This window comes from Coturnix japonica, chromosome 18 (genome assembly GCF_054131305.1).
Source record: "Coturnix japonica strain WE chromosome 18, WE-NBRP24, whole genome shotgun sequence".
In the NCBI taxonomy this organism is placed as follows: Eukaryota; Metazoa; Chordata; class Aves; order Galliformes; family Phasianidae; genus Coturnix; species Coturnix japonica.
The window spans coordinates 2306763-2323765 of record NC_140680.1 but is presented as its reverse complement, the minus strand read 5'-3'; the positions used below and the strand labels follow the sequence as shown (position 1 = coordinate 2323765).

The 17003-nt window shown below is 50.9% G+C and overlaps 1 protein-coding gene across 14 annotated transcripts in view; it reads left to right on the top strand.

Moving 5' to 3' along the window:
- Nucleotides 1-17003, top strand: part of ARHGAP26 (Rho GTPase activating protein 26) — a 97883-nt gene that overhangs the window by 23100 nt on the left and 57780 nt on the right. For 13 of the 14 annotated variants that reach the window (XR_014935581.1, XR_014935580.1, XR_014935585.1 and 10 more), the window contains one exon: nucleotides 6192-6270. Coding sequence is in view for 7 of the 14 variants with exons in the window: in XM_015875478.3 (XP_015730964.2) it covers nucleotides 6192-6270 (79 nt within the window). In the remaining 7 variants the exon portion in view is untranslated. Of the gene's footprint in view, nucleotides 1-6191; nucleotides 6271-7382; nucleotides 8939-17003 lie in introns of those variants that run through there. The other variant, XM_085519091.1, reaches the window with a different exon arrangement.

Genomic DNA, 17003 nt, shown 5'->3' with positions numbered 1-17003 from the left:
CTGAAATAATTTAACTCTTGTGCTGTGGACAGCCTAGTGCTGCTCTGCTGTGGGCACTGATGATGGAAATCCAGCTTGCAACTCTGGGCACTCAGAATTCATGTCTTTTTTTCCTGAAGTTATAAAATGCTTCCTGGCCTGATTTTCCTCTGAGCAGCTGAACTAGACATACGCGTGGATTCAGTCTGTAGCACCGAGGAGTGAGAGCCTGTCACTGTGTTGAACTCGGAAACCAGGCTGAGCTGCTATTCTGAGCAGCCTTTACTGGTCACTGCCTCGTGCCTTCCTCACTGCAGGATGTTTACGTGCTTTACAAAAAGCCCTTTGCTGCCTGTGCTGTAAATACAAGGAGGTCCCCTCTATAAAACTCAAGCTCAGCAAAACCCTGGGTGCTGGTGGTGCTGGCTGTGTTCCCAGGGCATCCGACTGATTTATCCATCCCTGCCCAGCCCTTCGTGGTGGGGGCACTGAGGAGGGGACGGGGTTGGGTTGGCTCTGTGGCTGCTGCTCACTCTCCATGGCTCTGCTTTCCTCCAGAAAGCTGCAGGATTTCTGCTGACGTTGCCGTTTCTCTCCTGTGCCCTGAGGGAACTGTTCTGTTTGGTTTTTTTTTTGTTTTTTTTTTTTTTAAATGTGAAAATCAAAATAAACCCGGGAGGAGGAGAAGCCAGCCACCACAATAGCTTTCTTCTGTAGTGCTTTCAGAGCCAGCCGAACCTCCCCTTGATGTTTGCAGCCTGCTGGGCACGGGATCAAGAGCTGCTCCAGAAATATGCCTGCTAAATGTAAATAATGGCAGGGGAGCAGCAAGGCGGGGAAACCTGAGAAATTGCTCATTTCACATCCACGTTCCTGATTCCCTGCCTGAGAGGGCTGCGAGAGCAGAAAGCATGAGTTGACGGGCTGCTTTCTTCCCCAGCTGACAGGCAGCTCTGCGTGTTTTTGGTATCAGAATTTGTCACGAGTTCTCCTCAGTAACAGCACTGCCTGAAACGGATGAGCTGGGAGGAAGAGGAGGCAGAACTTTTTGCTGCAGTGCCCACCCTATCTCTGCCCCACTCTGAAGCTGTGCCTCCAGGGCTGATGTGTGGCTGTGGGCTTTGCTGGAGACCCCCCACTCCTGGCTGGCACTCCCTGTTGGGGGAGCAGCGTGTTGAGGAATGGTTTTCATGCCAGCCCAGGACTGCGGGGGCTCGGCAGCATGTGGGTGCTGCCCTGCCGAGCTGTCAGACATGGGTGCTGCTTGGGACAGATGGGTGCTGTGGGGCACTGAGCACATGGTTTGTGCTGGTAGGGGGGTCACTATGGCACCAGGACCTGGAGATGGGCAAGGCTGCAGCTCCGCTCCTCACACAGGTCTGCAGAGCCCAGTGATGGCATGGCTCTCACTAAGGCTGCTGCAGCACCATCTGTGCCCGTTTTGCAGCATGGTTTGTGCCGTGAACTCTGTCCGTGGGCTGGTTGGGTTTTGGTATTTGGGCCTTTTGTATTGTGGTTGTTTTTTTTTTAAATTGTCAAGTTAGAAACTTGCTCTCTTGTACTTCAGCCCCACGCAGGAAGTCTGGATGTGATTAAGGCAAGCAGATCCCCAGGATGCTCCTCAGTGTCACATATGTACTGTGTTTTGACTGTGAGCAGTTCTCCCTCTTTCTGTTCTGTATGCAACTTAAAACTTACACACCACTGGGACAATGTGAGTCTGTGCCCTGCCCAGGCTCTCCATAGGGTGTGTTTAATTGATGCTAAGCCAGCTGGGCTCAGAGCAGCTTATAGTTGCTTTGTTGTGGCTGAGTGAGCTGTGCTGTGGGTCAGGGTGACACTGCTGTGTGCTGCTGGAGGCTGTGCTGCACCTGCCTCTGGGGCTGAGGCCAGTGTGCCAAATCCAGCACACGCAGCCATGCACTCTTGTAAGCACCCGAGCGCATTTCACACTTCACTGAAGTATTTTTATCTCCCACTGCCATGACTTTTTAGTAGCTTTTCAAACTCTGTTGATCCCGGTTTGGGGAGGTGCTTTAGGGCTCTGAGGGTGAGCAGGCTGTGGCTCAGCAGAGCCCTGCAGCCTGGAGGTGGCAGCCTTGGCTGCGTTTCCTTCAACACAGCAGCACAGACCTGGGCTCCTGGTATGCTGGGGGTGGGCATGCAGCACGGCTGGGGGCTCGGGCTGCTTTAATTAATGCCCAGAGAAGCTGTTGTGTGTTGGGGAGGATGTGGTTATTTTCTCCTCCAAAACTGATCTGACACCCCTGACCTGAACGACTTGAGCCTGGTCTGTTGTTACAGCATTGCTTCCTTTTCCTACTGTCTGACAGGGAGTCCAACATTTCCACTATTGAAGGCTGAAAACGTGTGATACAGGCATCTGTGGGGGAAACTAAGAGCTCCCCAACCCTGCTTTTGCCAGTAGTGCTGGGGCTGTTAGGAGCGGTGTAGCTCTTAGTTCAGAGGCACTAAATATATAGTACATATATATATGTATATAATAATAGTACATATAATATATAATAGTACATATATATATGTATATAATACAACAACAGGCCCCAGAATGGGATTCCAGCATCTGTCTGAAATATTCCCTCATGCAAGGGATATTGTGTTTTGCTGGTAATGTCCTTTTCAAACTAAACTAATTTGGAGTCTTTGTGCATTAAGGCAGTTTTATAAACAAGGTAAGCAGGGATGACAGCCAGTGTCTTACCAAATAAGACACCTCGTTTGGCTGATGACAAAGGCTTTGAAATTTAGGGCAGTCCAGGTGGTTTCTCTGGGCCGGAAGCTAAGTGCCCCTAATATCAATTGGCACTTATAGGAATAGGAGGTATTCAGTGTGTGGGGCTTTGGGCCCTTGGTGACTGAAGGGGGCAGGATCTCTGCTGGTCCCGCTGTGCCCCACAGCAGCTGGCATTGCGGGTTGGTTGGCGCAGGGTGGGCTGTGTGCCCTTCACTCACTGGCTGCTTTTGGTGCCATGCGACCATATGTGTTCTCTGGCTGGTGTCACATTTCCAGTGGCCTTTCAGACAGAGTAGTTTGTAGGGAGCTCCTGGAGCTGCACAGCCCAGCCTGCATGGCGAGCTGCCCTCTGTGACTGCAGCCAGCATCGAAGGGGAGACCTCGCCTTGTAATGAGCAATGGGACCTGAACCGCGGGTCCCCTTATTCTCTGCCTTCCTCATCCCCTTCCATATCACCCATGCTTCTCCACTCATAGCGGGGCTGGAAGCTTCCTGGCCCTCCAGCCCTGTTATTAATCCATCCTTAGGCTTTCTCATTCATCAGTTTAGATTGTCTCGATGCGATAAGCTGTTACAGGAGTTGAGAGTTCTTATCTATTTCTGTTGCTTTCATTATTTGTTTGTTTTTCTGGAGGGAGAAGCAGCTCGGGGACTTTCTCATTTGCTCTGCACGCTTAGTCATAGCTCTTTAAAGCCAGGCTGTTTTTCACAAAAGCGGAGATATTGAGAAAATTCAAATTTCCTGTGTGGTCTCATACAGAAAAAAGTAGTTTTTAGATTGTAGCATATTGAAAATTTACTTTCTTGCAGAGTGTTTGCCATGTTCCACACTGGTCTCATGTTCCTGCATCTTTTCAGTCCAGAAACTTTCCTTCCAATCGCAACGTTTCCCCACTGCAAAGCAAAAAGCTTTTGGTGCTGAGGTGCAAATGCCTGCTGCGGCCCCAAGCACTGGGTTGGCAGGTTTGTTATCTTTGGGCCACAGAAGTCAGTGTTGATGTTTTCTCTCTTGCTGCTGGGGTGAGCGGTGCCACTGGGCACAGGAGAGTCCTCTGCTGCGTGTGGCACATCAGGGCCACAGATGTTTGTGTGTTAGATGAGGGAACAGAGATGGGTATGTTGTGTTTATCTTCTAGGAGAGGAAGCCAGAGGAGGCCCTTCCCTGCCTCAGGCCCTACACTGGATAGCTGAGATACCCACAATCTGGCATGCACACTTCTGGCAGCGGTTGGTCTTTGGGGAAAGCCTTGAATGTGGGGCTGACTGTAGATGTGGGGCTGAGGACATCTTTGTGCTGCTGGGGTGGGTGGGATTCTGGCCCAGCCATTCCCACCTGAGTGCGTGGCACCCCCTGGGCATGGTCCAAATAAATAATGGATGAGGCGTAATGTGTGGGGTGCATTTAGAATGCATCACAGCCAGGAAGATGGTTGTGCTCAGGAAAGTGGTGCAATGGATGCTCTGGCAAATGAGCACTGTGGGAGGAAACGCGGAGCTGTTTGCAATGTAAATGGATTTTTAATTCTGGTTTGCAGCCCCTCCCTGTACGCTGGTAAGTTTGGCTTTGAAGTGAAGCCCAAAGAGTTGTTATCGCTCAAAGGCAGAACAAACATTTTCACATTATCACTTCTGTCCTGTGCGTAGGGGAACCTGGCACGGGAGATACCCGCTTTGTCTTTTGGGGCCCTTGTCAGTTCTCTTAATGGCCAGTGTCAAGTTTACTCAAGTGAACAGTTTCAGTGTGTTTGTGTTAATGTCTCACTGGAGACAGAGATCTCTGTGTTTCCTTTGCCCTCCCTGGGCTGCTGAAGCTCCCCCACCAGTCCAGTGGGAGGGAGCTGCCCCCAGCCCATCACCAGCCCCTCTGCCCCTCTCCTGCTGCCCATCTTTCCCCCAGACCACGTTTTCTGCTCAGCACTGAGCTTTGTTCCCTGCGCTGACAGCATTCAGTGCTGGATGTTGAGCGTTTTCTCTCACAAATGGGGTGATGGTTAAGTGGTTTCCTCTTCCCTTCGAAACGAGTAAACTTCCAAACCACTAAGCTGGTGAGTATTGACTGACTCACCAATGGGATTAGTGGAGATCAAATACATTATATCTGATTTACTTGGACCTGGGTTTGTTGCAAGCCTGAACATGCTGCTGTGAACCTGCGCTGAGCTGCCTTGCGCGTGCCACCAGTGAATCCTGGGGTTGGCTGGCGGGGGGCTGTTGCTTTGTTTCCTGCCCTTAAGTACCACAGAGCAATAGGAACTGGCCAAAAGCACTGCACTGAGCATCCCTGTTCACACTGTTGTCTCTGACAGAGGATCAGCTCCTACCAAGAACTGAACAGCTTTTGTGCAGTTGGGAGCTGCAGCATTACGTGCTCTCTGCTGCAATACTTTTTGAGAATGAACCCTAAAACCCCCCAGGCATCGCTGCAGACAGTTCTGACAGCAACTCCTGCTCATGCTGGATCCTTGCCTGCGTCTTCCCTGTTGCCAGGGCTTCTGCCCGCTCTCCTCCTGCAGAAATAGCAGCTGCACTGTGCTAATGCATCTGAAAATAGCCTGGAATGAAACAGAGAGACCAGGCCGATGGAACATAACAGAAAACTCATTGGGTTTGCCACCTCAGCTGTGTCACTGAGCCCCTCCCGGTCCCTGAGTCTGAGGGGCAGCCTGTGCTCCATGGCGTGCTGCACCAGGAGCTGGGCAGTGCTCTGCTGTGCTGTCTGTCACGACCTTGGTGACAGGGTGAGATAACTGAGCATTAGCTCCTGGTGCGGGAAGGGCAGAGCAAGGTTGCTTGGAAGTGGTGGAGGTGGTGCTGGCCCTGAGGCGAGCACCAGGCTGGTTTTGTTCCCAGACCCCCCAGCCTTGTTTTGCATGCTGGCATTTAGGCCTGTTCTTTCCCCTTCTCATTAAAATAAATAAGCAATCATGGAGGTGGTTTTAGCGTGTAGCTTGGGGGCTGTTGTGTGGGTAAGGGCAGGGGTCAGGGACACGGCACGGTCACATTGATGGGAGCATTTCAGGGAAGAAAGTTTTGGAATTCCTGATGCGGCAGAAAGTCCCTCCTTGAGGTGGTGCTTGGGGTGGTTGGACATGGGGTGCAGGGACACAGGGGCATCCTGCCCGCTCAGCTGCCTTCCTTGTCCATTACGTGGATGTGCTTAGCCCAAAGGCAGGTGAACTGTCTGGGGTGCAGCATCACAGAGTGCCTGTCATACTGCAAAACCACTGCAAATGTGTGCTGATTATTGGAGATGCCTTCTGCTCCTTTTTGGTCCTGGCTGGGACCTGCAGGGACTTCCTAGAGTGGTGGTTAGGCTGTCATCAGCCACATCTTGCTGGGGCTTGGTGAAGAAGAAGGTTGTCGTCTGTCTTTCTCTGTCTTTCACAAGAACTTAATCTGCGTCCTCCTTGTTTTCTAACCTGTAGTTTATTTATGGTATCCCCTTTCTCTCTTCAGGCCCGGTGTGATCACCATGCAGGCGCTTTCAGAGGAGGACAGAAGGCTTTGGATGGAGGCAATGGATGGCCGGGAGCCGGTGAGCAAAAACGGGTGCAAAAGCATTGGAGAAGAACACGGAGAGCTCTTTGTAGCCTGGGGCAGCTCGCTGGCCACGAAGCAGGCAGCCATGCAGCGCCTGCCAGCCGGCGGGAGCTGCATCGTGGGCAGAGCACGCCCCTGCCAAGAGAATAGTGTAATCCTTTGGTTAAATATTTGAGTAATACTGTATCTCCCGTGCTTGAATTGCTCGAAGGAGTGGTGGAAGGGAGGAGGGTAGGCTTGGCCAGTACAAACATGCTGCTGTGCTGTGCTGAAAGGAAAACATGGCAAAAAGAGCAATAGAAAAAAAATACGCTGTAGAATTCTGAGTCCTGCAACTTGTCTGGCAACCGTTTCTGGGTCTTATGGAGAGCTGCAGATCTTGTGTGAGTGGAGGAGTGCAGCCTGTTCCCAGTACTCAGTGGTATTCTCCTTGTTGTAGTGCTTGCTTCTGCTGTGCCAAAGCTGCACAGGCTGCCTTGATGCTGGGAGGGATTGTGGAGGCTTTTCAGAAAGATGATTTTTTATTTTGATCATGTATGTAGACTTTCATGCTGAGTTTTCTGAGCTTTGCACTGTTCTGACTGGGCTGCCCCAGATGAGCACTGCCGTGGGCTCTGTGTGTCAGTGGTCCCATCCAGCAGTGGCAGTGCAGAGCAGCCCGTGGGTGCCAGGTGCAGCACAATAAGAGCCTTAGCATGGTGTGCAGGATGTGCAAATAAACTTAGCAGGCAGCTGGAGCCCTGCAGGACCATCCGTGTGTGTTTTTAGAGTAGATGTCTGCTTCTGGACTGGAGCTGGGATCCGGCAGCTGGTATTGGGTCCACATGAGGATGAGGGTGTCCTGGTCCAGCACAGCCTTGTGGCCTCAGGCTGGTGCTGGTTTGAGCGGAGTCCTGTCCCTGCAATCTGCAGAAAGGTCCATGTTTGTCAGAAAGAAGCATTCATTAAGGCCACGTGGATACGCAAGGGGCTGAGCAGTGAGTGCTGGAAGGCACGTGCTGGGTGTAGTCAAACAGCTTGCTTTTGAAACACCTGCAGTGATTCATAACCTGGACAGCTGCGTGTCTGAGGTGCTGTGCTGTATCTCAGATGAAGCATTTCTTTCAGGATTACAGCTGGGATGCAGCCTGGAAGTGGGGATTGACTTGGCTATTCAGGTGTGATGGGACTTCGGGAGATTTATGGTCCAGCCTTCCGCTCCTGAAACCACCTGAGGAGACAGACTTACTGCCCTTTGGGGCTTCAGCTCTGCTGCCTGGCCACCCTCAGGAGGAGAATTTCTCCTATACCCAGTCTGAACATCTTCAGTTTCAGCGTGTAGCTCTTGTATGCCGTCCTGCCATGCTCAGCTCTGAGCCTGGCTCTGCCTTTGTGATGCCTTGCTGGTGTGAGGGCTGCTCCCAGGTCCCCACATTGCTGAATAAACCCCTTCTCCAAGCCAAATGGAGCCCACTCCCTAACAGGGTGTGTACTGTGTAGCTTGGACCTACTGCTGATGGTGATCACACCTTTCTGCCACTGCTTTGAGTCACACTATACTTCTGGGACAGAAATGCACATTTACATCTGCAGAGACACCATTTCCAAGAAGAGGAATTGTGACTGAGCATGCTTTGCCTACCCAGGACAACTCCTGCTGTCTTTTTCTATCATCAGCCTTGCTTGGTCTGCTCCTCTACCTTTGGCTCTTGAGCAGAGTGGCTGCTGTGGTTGGAGGGCCCTCCTGTGTGAGGTACACCAACCTCACCAGCTCCAGCATGCATGTCTTGTTCCTTCTAAAATGAACTCCTGTGTTGGGAAATGTGTGACACCCAGATGCAGGATAATATTTTCTATTTCTTTGCCACTGAAATGTGTGTTCCTGCTGATGATTTGAATCAAGCCTTGTTCTCCTTCAGCCTGCTCGCTTCCTTCCCTCTGCCTCACCTCCACAGAGATGTAGGTGATGGGATGTGAAACCCAGTCACCTGCAACTGGAGCTGCAGGAATACAGTCATCCAGCTGCGTTTTGACCTGCTGATGTTATCAGGATTTGGCACAGTAGTCAGCGAGTGTGGTAGGATAGGGTTACAGAGGTGTAGCCAAAGATTCTTAGTGTTTGTGAAGTGCTACACATGTGAAAGGTTCTGTGAAGTAACAGATGCAGGACTGCCTGGATTAGCCTGTTCCAGATTCTGATTACATGAACTCGTTCAAAAAACCCACAGGTCTTCATGCTGCCACCTGTGGATTTCTGTTCTTCCCTATCATGCCCATCAGCTTTGTGTAGCTTGCTCATCCAGCATGTCAAGGATTGTTGCTTCTCATTGATGCAATACTTTCTGGTACTGAAGTGCTACGGGTGCTTAAACCTGGCCTTCCAGGTGTGGTGTGGGAGCCATGGGAAGGAAGCCTGGATGGAAATGGGTCCAAGAAGCGCTTTTCTGTGTGTTGACAGGGTAGCTCCTTGTCCTCAGTTATCCTCTTCGATCTGTCAAGTGGATTTCTTGATCTGTTTTGTTTGGATTCTGAATTCTTGCCTTACATTGTAAGGGTGTGAGATGTTACCTCCACTGCAGAGATTTCCTTGAGGGAGAAACAAGGGTTTAATGTGTGGAATCTTAGAAGTATCTGTTCTCTGCTTTGACTGTGATTTTATAACAAAGAAAATACCCTCCTGGAAAGAATGACTGATTTTCCTTTGGTTTGAATATTGAGCGTGTGGGAAAGATGGACGTGGTGGGGATGGTAATTCCGTGTGCAAATTTGAGCTAAGGAGAGATTAAAGTGCAGCAGAGTTTGTTTCTTAATTATAACTAAAAAACTAAAACCAAATGTTGGATCGCATTGTAGGAAGATCTAAACATAGAATGTGGGCTACGTTAGCTAAGATGTTTGTTGCAACTTGCGAAGATTTATTATATATCTCAGAGTCAAAGCCGTCTCCAGATAGCTATCAGCAGTCTGTTAACTCTTAGCACTTGCTATTAATTTGGGTAAAACCCCTGTGCTCATTTTGGGTTTTCTTCTGTGTTACAGAGGCTGGAAGTAGGAGAAAATGCTAACTGTGTAACAGAGCAATTGTGTTCATGTTTGATAAGGTGCTCAGGGTGAGTTTTTTGTGTTGTTTTCCCTCTGGTGATGCAGTCTGTGAGTGCCTTTGGTGGAGGATGGGGTGATTCTGAAAGCTGACTGGGGGTTGAGTCAGAAATAAAGCTGTGCTGGCTCATAGCGGTGGCTGTGCTGGGCTGTAGGATTAAGAGAGACGCAAATTAGGCTGTTTGCTTTCTGTCAAAGAACTGAACAAGATAAGCATTTTAGTAAGGTTATGGCTTTGCTTGCCAAGTGCAGCGGGCGTGCCAGCCAAGAGAGATGACGGTGTCAGCGGTTCCTGCTGTTACCTTGCAAGCAGGTCGGTAATCTTAGAAATCATTCTCACATCAGCACTGGTGGAATGGGGGTAGTGGTTTTGGAAGCTTCTGGGTCACAAAAAAAAACATTTCTTCGGGCAAACAAACTTAGCAGAGGATTAAGGGGATGAAATGTGTCTAATTGCATCCCGATGGAGCTGTGCTGGTACGTTGTCTGCAGCCTTCGTTTGTGATGGAGAAGTTAGTGTTAAATGGAAATGCAACATCCCGTGGTCCTGTCAGAGGGAATAAGATTGGGATGAGAGCTGAGCAGCGCTGTTCTGGCACTCACATCATGCTGCCCTTTGCTCGATTTGTTTTGTTTTGCTTTTCTTTTTTGTTCTTTGAAGCAGTGCAAGTCTATAAAAATACAGCAAGCATTTCAGAAAGGAGCTGGCTTTGTTTGCACTGTAAAGCTGAGGGCATCACTGGGGATGAACAGTTGGTTCCCTCTTGGGCCTCCTGCTCTCATGAGGGAGGCGTGGAGTGCAGTGGAGGCACACTGGCACTGCTTTCTCCTTTCCATCTCTGTTCCCCATTCCTTCTCTTCAGTTCTTTGCAGATTTGCAAAGGTGGGAACCAAGTACAAATCTCTGGCAGGCTCTGGGAGGCTGAAGTAGAAAGGCAGCACTGCTGAGGTTGGTGGGTTTTGTTCTGGGGTGACCCAGCAGTTGGACCCATTGCTCTGGAAGGGCCCTGCTCCTCTTGGCCCTCACCTGGCCTCACCTTTGTGCCGTGGGGCTCCATCTCCCAGAAATAAATAAGGTTTCTGCTTCTGTTCTAGAATGCTATTGCAGAACATCACCTCTCTGGGGACCTGAAGCCTCCCTTTGGTTCCCCCCCACACCCAAGTTCAGCAGCATCAGCAGCTCTGTGTGAAGACACTGGGCTGCAGGGCCACCAAGCAGTGTGAAGCTGTGGGGGACAGGTCAAGTGACAGCTGTGGTGTTGGGTTTTCATGTTCCCAACCAGGAACTGGGCCTGGATGGAGCTGCAGTGCTGTTTGTTTGTCAGCACTGGGAACCTGCAATGTTCAGAAGTGGATACTTCTGTGTTAATGAAAGACTAGATGGCAAGAGCCACAAAATGCTCTTAATAGAGACACTTAGGTCATTACTTGGAGTTTATGCCATGTCAGTAGCTTATTATCCCAATGAAATAAGGTGCTCGTGAAGCCTGCATGTCTGAGCTGTGTGCCCACGTGAGCACCCGGAGCCTTGTCTCATGGGGCTGGATGCTGCCAGGCATTGCAGGGTGCTGTGTGGTTGTGCTCCATGCAGGGCGAGCAGATACACGGCTGTGGTCACGAAGAACCCATTTCCCTTTCTGTAGCAGCCTACAGGCGCTCCATGCCCTATTGGTGGCAGCGGCACACCAGCAAGGCTGGTGGCTGGGCAGCAATGCACCTTACCCCATGGTCAGGGGCTCAGTCTCACCAGGCTCTTCCCCACTCCTTGTGTCCCTCAGTGCCATGGACGAGGGGACTGCGCAAAATGGAGCAGGGCAGGTGCTGGGGATGCCGTGCGGCTGCGCTCCACTAGATGGCAAGCTGAGACCAGCCCACTCGTTGCACTTGTGTCCTGGTGGTGTGAGGGTGCTGGGGGACCCTGATGCCAGCTGCCAGCTACTGCTGCCCCGACATTTGAGCAGGGCCTTTTGGGCTGCACGGGGTGGGGGCACAACATCACTTCCCTGTTTTTCCTCTAAAACTTGGTGCAGCCTAAAACTAAAACCGCTTCCCTCTTGTGTTGTCCTTCTTCTGATGTCTCTGAAACAAGCAGTAATTTTGGGAGCAGGCAGTGCTGAAGTGCAATAAGCCAGGTGTGGGTGGATGCAGACCTTCAGAGCCTCTTGTTGCTGGCTCCCCCAGGCAATGGGGTCCTTCCCCTCTGGCCCTACAGAGCCCTTCAGTGCCTGCAGGCCTGGTGTTGCCATGGTGACCATGGCCACCATCTCACAGTCTGTAGGGATGTGGTCCTGTGCTGCCTGCAGGCTGAGGCCGTGCCAGGGACCTGTGGTGTTGTGCTGTCCCTACCATGGTTGGGCTGGGACCCTCTTCAGGGCCAACCCATGGCAATGGTTGGGTTGGTTGAGTGGAAGCAGCTTGCCGTGAAGCAACCAGTACTGGGTGGTGAGGCAGCTCCACAGCCACATCCCACCCCACGGGGGTTGTCCATGGCTTGTGGTGTCCATATAAGCTGAGGGAGGTGGGCTGGGAGCTCCAGAAGCTCCTGCCCCATCGCAACCCCATTGCAGCCCTTTGGCTGTGCTCCATGCCTTGCAGCAGCTTGGTGCAGCAGGGCTCGTTTGCCAGTGCTGCTCTGGAGATGTAACAAGGTGTTTTCCTGACGCCCAGCCTCACATCCTGCCCAACACACAGCACCTCTCCTCCCGCCTCCGCCTCACGTATTACCTCTGGGAATTCTTTCTGAAATTGTTTTTCATTTTCTTTGTCTAATTATACCAAATGGTGAGAGATTAATTTCCCAGTGGAAGCGATGTCTTTTGAACTCAATCCAGCACTTTCAGTCTCGGCATTCCTGTCGTTTTGGCTCATTCCAAAAATAAATTAACTTGAAGGAGTTCTGTTGCAGCCCCCGGGGCTGCGTGGGGGGACAATGGGGTACGGAGGGCACGGATTGCCACCCCCCTCGTGTTCCATTGTAACCAACTGGAAGCTGCAAATCTGCTTTATTGCTTTAATTCGTTTCATCTCCAGCCCCTCAGAGGTCACTTGCCTCTTCTGTATTGGTTTTTGTGCTGGGCTCATTAGCTCTGTGTCTGAGTGTTTCCAGCAAAGCTTGTAAAACCTCCCTCTCCCTGTGCTGAGGATGCAGTGTTTGCAGCTGCTGCAGCCGGGCTCGGGCTGATAAACATCAGCAGTGCTTTCCTCTGAGCATCATGGCCTTACCCTGCGCCCCACACAGCTACTGAGGGAAGTGCATTTTTGGAGATGAAAATCTTCATCCCGAGCATCTCTGAGTGCAGACAGTGGTCCTGAGCTGCTTCCTGTCTGCACACAGGCAGGGTATTGGGAGCCATCACCACATCTGCCCTTTGGGACTCCCAAGCATTTGCTCTGTGTTTGTCTGTTCAGCTTTTTTTTTCCTTGCAGCCTTTTCTGTGCCACTCTGACACAAATGTGTTCCTGTGGGCCTTCCAGAGAAATGTGGTAATTCGTATATGCTTTATCTTGAGGGCTTTTGTGGCCTTCATCCTGTCTGGGTTTGTCGGCTTATGGCAGATTCTTTCTTTCTGTTCCACTTTCCATGACCTGGTTTGTTGCAGTCGCTCCATCTCTCCGTTCTGCGTTGAACAGAACATCCTTCTCCACTCCGTCCCCTCCCAATCTCTAAGTTTCTATTGTTTGCTTTTTCTCTTTGCCTCTAATCAGCTCCCGACCCAGACAACCTAGTGAACTTTCCCTGAACCAAGGCTGCTGTCTCACCCCTGTGCTCTCATCGCCTGGGAGCTCCTGCAGTGCCTCTCAGATCAGCAGCTCAGCTGGGTGAGGTGGGCAGATCCTGGCCCAGCACAATGCCTGCCCGGCTGCTCTGCCTCCCGCCGATTGGGATTTTTGGCAGGAAAGCTTTGTTTGTTTTCCATCCTTTGCCCTTTTGGGGACTCGATGGTAGAAGAGGATCCTCAGAAATCAGCCTGAGCTTTCAAGCTCAGTGATGAAGTCAGCTTCTGCCTTAGTTTCTGTATTGCTTGTGCTTTTACCACAGCCCCCTTTGTTCTCCCTTTCCTTTTTTGTAACTTGTTTTAAGCCTATGAGTGATAACTTTACATTGGGATTATAAGCTTTTGTTTTGTTTCTAAAGCACTTAAGCCGGTGAGGTTCTAAGGCTTGACTTCATGCTTTTAGGTACAGCTCCAGCTGCTTTGCTGTTTGATAGCTTACTGAGGATCACTGCTGCCTCGAGATGGCGGGGATTTTGTCCCTTCCTTAAAAAGCTGATTGGGTGATAAAGAGAAAAAAGAAATTACTGCGAAAAACATTCTAGATCATCTTGAAAAGAGATAAGAGCCCTCTGGGCTGCCTTGTGAACCTGAATCCACTATTCCACTCACCCACATCTGGAAAGTTTGTGACTTCTTCCTGCACTGCTGTTGGGAAATCCAGGAGCTCTGCAGTGGCTTCAGTTTCTGTTTTTCATGTCGGATGGGTGAATGGCTCATTGTTTCTTTAATGCATTCTTTGTGGTAGCCAGCTTTGGCACGGCAGTTTGCTTTGCGGTCTGTGCTGTGCTCAGTGGCTACAAAAGTTGGGTTTTGCTCTGAGAGTGGCAGAGCTGTCCTCTGATATGAGCAGGTTCCAGTCTCCTGTGAGGAGCAGGGAAAGATGCTGGCTGTGCTGGGGAAGCTTCAGCCACTGCTGCTGTGCTGTTGCCTTTTCTTGCTGACAGCAGTGAGGGCTGGGATGGGAGCATGGGCCTGTCCACGGGATGCCGTACAGCATCCACCTTTTGTGATGCACCCATGGAGTGCTGCAGCACAGCCTGGTTTTCTTTCATTTTGGTTCAGGCCAGGAGGTGAGCGTGGTGCTGAGCCCTGTGTGGAGTCTGCTGAGTCCCTGGGGAAAGAGGGCTGATCCAACGTGGGCTGCTGCTGGCTGGCAGCACGCGCAGCTTGTGTGTGAGCAGGACAGATCCACTGACGTGCAGTAACTTGTGCTGAGTCTGGGCTCGGGCGGTGGAAGCAGCTTAAGAAACTGTTGCAGGGTGGCTGTATTGAGTGATTTTGTTCCTGCTTCGATTTGAACCCAGCTGCCCACCCTTAGGCTGTGTCTGTCTGGCTGCTGGCAGCCTCTGCAGGGAGGCACAAAGCACTGTGAGTAGAACGCCAAAGAGAGTGTGGTCTGCTGGCCTTTCCCTCTCCTGTCACCTCCATTATGAAGTATTTGAGCAGAAGGTTCAAGAACCATCTAGAAACTGAGGGAATAACTCCATATTAGTAGAATTCTCTGCTGGTTTTAATGGATTATTAAGAGTATTTTTGCTAGTCTAAATGAGAAACTGAAGTAGTCTGTTTGTTGTGCAACCAGCTGTAAAACTTACCACTTTCTTTATTGCCTGTTTTTATTGGTCCTTGCACTTTTTAATAGCGATCTACTGTCACGCCACAGTCCCACCACAGTCTCTGACCTATGCTTCCTCCTACTCCTATTTGTAGCCTCAGAAGAAAGCATGCCCTTCAAAACTGTAAATAGTTTGATCATCCTATTTCTGCTGTGCTGGCCCCTGTCCCATGCTGCCTTGGGTTCACTGTCCTGGTCAGGCTTGCAGCAGCTGTGTGGGGCTCAGGGTGCAGAGCCTGCTGGGTGCCATGTGCTGCAGGTGTAGTTTGTGAGTGCTTGTGTGCATGGTGCTGTGTCATTGGGGTGAGTGGTTTCCCCACAGAGTTTATTAGCTTTGTGGAATTTCAGGTCAAATCTGGAAAGGGCTGAATGTCCTACTGCAGCTTTGGAGCAATGTACAGTCTCTGTCCAGCTGCCTCCCAGTGCAGGGGCACAATGAGCCCAGTGCTGCCCAGCAAGACCACAGTGTGAAGCCACTGCTCCCTCCAGCTCCCTCTGTCTCCTCCTGTTCCTCCTGGCTTCGTGCAGGGCAGCCAGCAGCACAAGCAGCTGTGTAACCTGGGGTTAGAAGTGCTCACCTCCAAGATGTTGCAGCCTTGGCACCAACCCACCCAGCATTGTTCAGAACAACTGGGCAGTGAAGAACTTCTTTTTACCCTGCAGGAATGCAAAGCATGGCTGTGTTACAGTTATTTGAAAAGCGAAGATGACACTGTCATTTAAAGTTAGGCTGGTTTTGTGTGCGCACACCTTGCTGGTGGTGGATGTTGGGAGGAGGAAGGGTGTGTGTGCGATAGGGAGCGAGGCTGGCTGTTCTCCAGCAGGGCTGCTGGAGGTGTGCACACTTGCTCAAGCATCCTAGAAGATTTATGGGCAGCTGTTAAGCTGGGAGAAGTTTTCACTTTTAGTCAGACTCCCGAGCAACCCGAATATATCTGAGCAACCCAAATCTATCTGCTGTGCTGCACTCCCTTGGAAATGCTGCTGCGTGAGGCTGTAAGTGCCTCAGTTATTCCAAAAATGTATTTTGCTGAACCAGTTGACCTTTAGTTACATTGTTCTGGAGACTGCTGGGTATCTAACGCACTTTGTGCCCCATTGCTTCCACCTACCGTCTTTCTGTTTGTTAATTTCCAAGCTGTCTGCAGCTCAGTTTTCTTTTAACATTTATATGGGGTGAGCTGACAGTGAGACCCCGGGAGGTTCTTCCTATGGCTGCCCAGGTGACTTTTTCCTTAGGTGACAAAGGCGGTGCTTATATAAGCGAGCTGAGCTAAGCAGTGCAGCTGGCTGGCGGGCAGCCTGCCCCGCTTCAGCTTTGGAGGCTCTTGGGAATGCCTGCACTTGTAATAAAACGTGGGCTTGTTTTTAATTAGAACCATCATTTAGTTCAGTGTGGAGATGCGGAAGAGCAAGACCCATTTAGAGGATTCAGACCCCAGGATGCCTCTCTTTAATTGACCTTTTCTTGCTTTTAATCAAACACAGGCATTGGTGCAAGTTCTGAGTTGAAACCTCTGTTGGAAGAAGGGAGATGGAGCGAGGCAGGGCAGTAGCTGTGCCTGCAGCTCTTCAGTTCAGTGCTGAACAGTAGGTTGGGAGGGAAGGAAGGAAGGAAGGAAGGAGCTGCCAGGGACCCTGGGCCACCCTCTTCCAAGTGAACAGCCCTCATCTGAATGACATAAAGCAGCACTTCACAGCAGGTTTCTGCTGCCCTGCCAAGTCTTTCGCTTTGGAGACGAGGCGTGTTTTTACCTCCCTTCCCCCTGCAGGGAGGCCTGCAGTGATGTGGGCTGGGAGAGATCTTACTTCTATCTGTGTCGTTCTGGCTCATAGAGCAAGGAAGGTTATTTCTAGCCACAACACAGTGTAGTCTAGCTCTGAAAATCCTGCTTGTAGTATGAAAACCTGGCTCTTGGACAAAAATAGAACAGGGTTGATAAGGCAGAGCCAGAAACAAGGGCTGATTTCATCAAGGTTGCCAGGTGTCCCGCTTTTAACAAGGAAATATGCTTCTTTGTACATGAGCCTTCCTGCTCCGTGCTCTGCTGGCATCCTCCTGCTGGGCTGTGACCCAACAGAGCGGCTCCTGTGCAGCAGTGCCAAGGCTGCTCGGGCGTCAGGTGCTGAGGATCCTGCCTGGCGTGGCACAGACCTGTGCTGATCCTTCTGTTTCCCTTCCATTTCCCCCCTTCCCTGCAGCACTAGAGGTCAGGGTACAAGGTACCTTCCCCTCCCCAGGCATGCCCCTACAGTCTC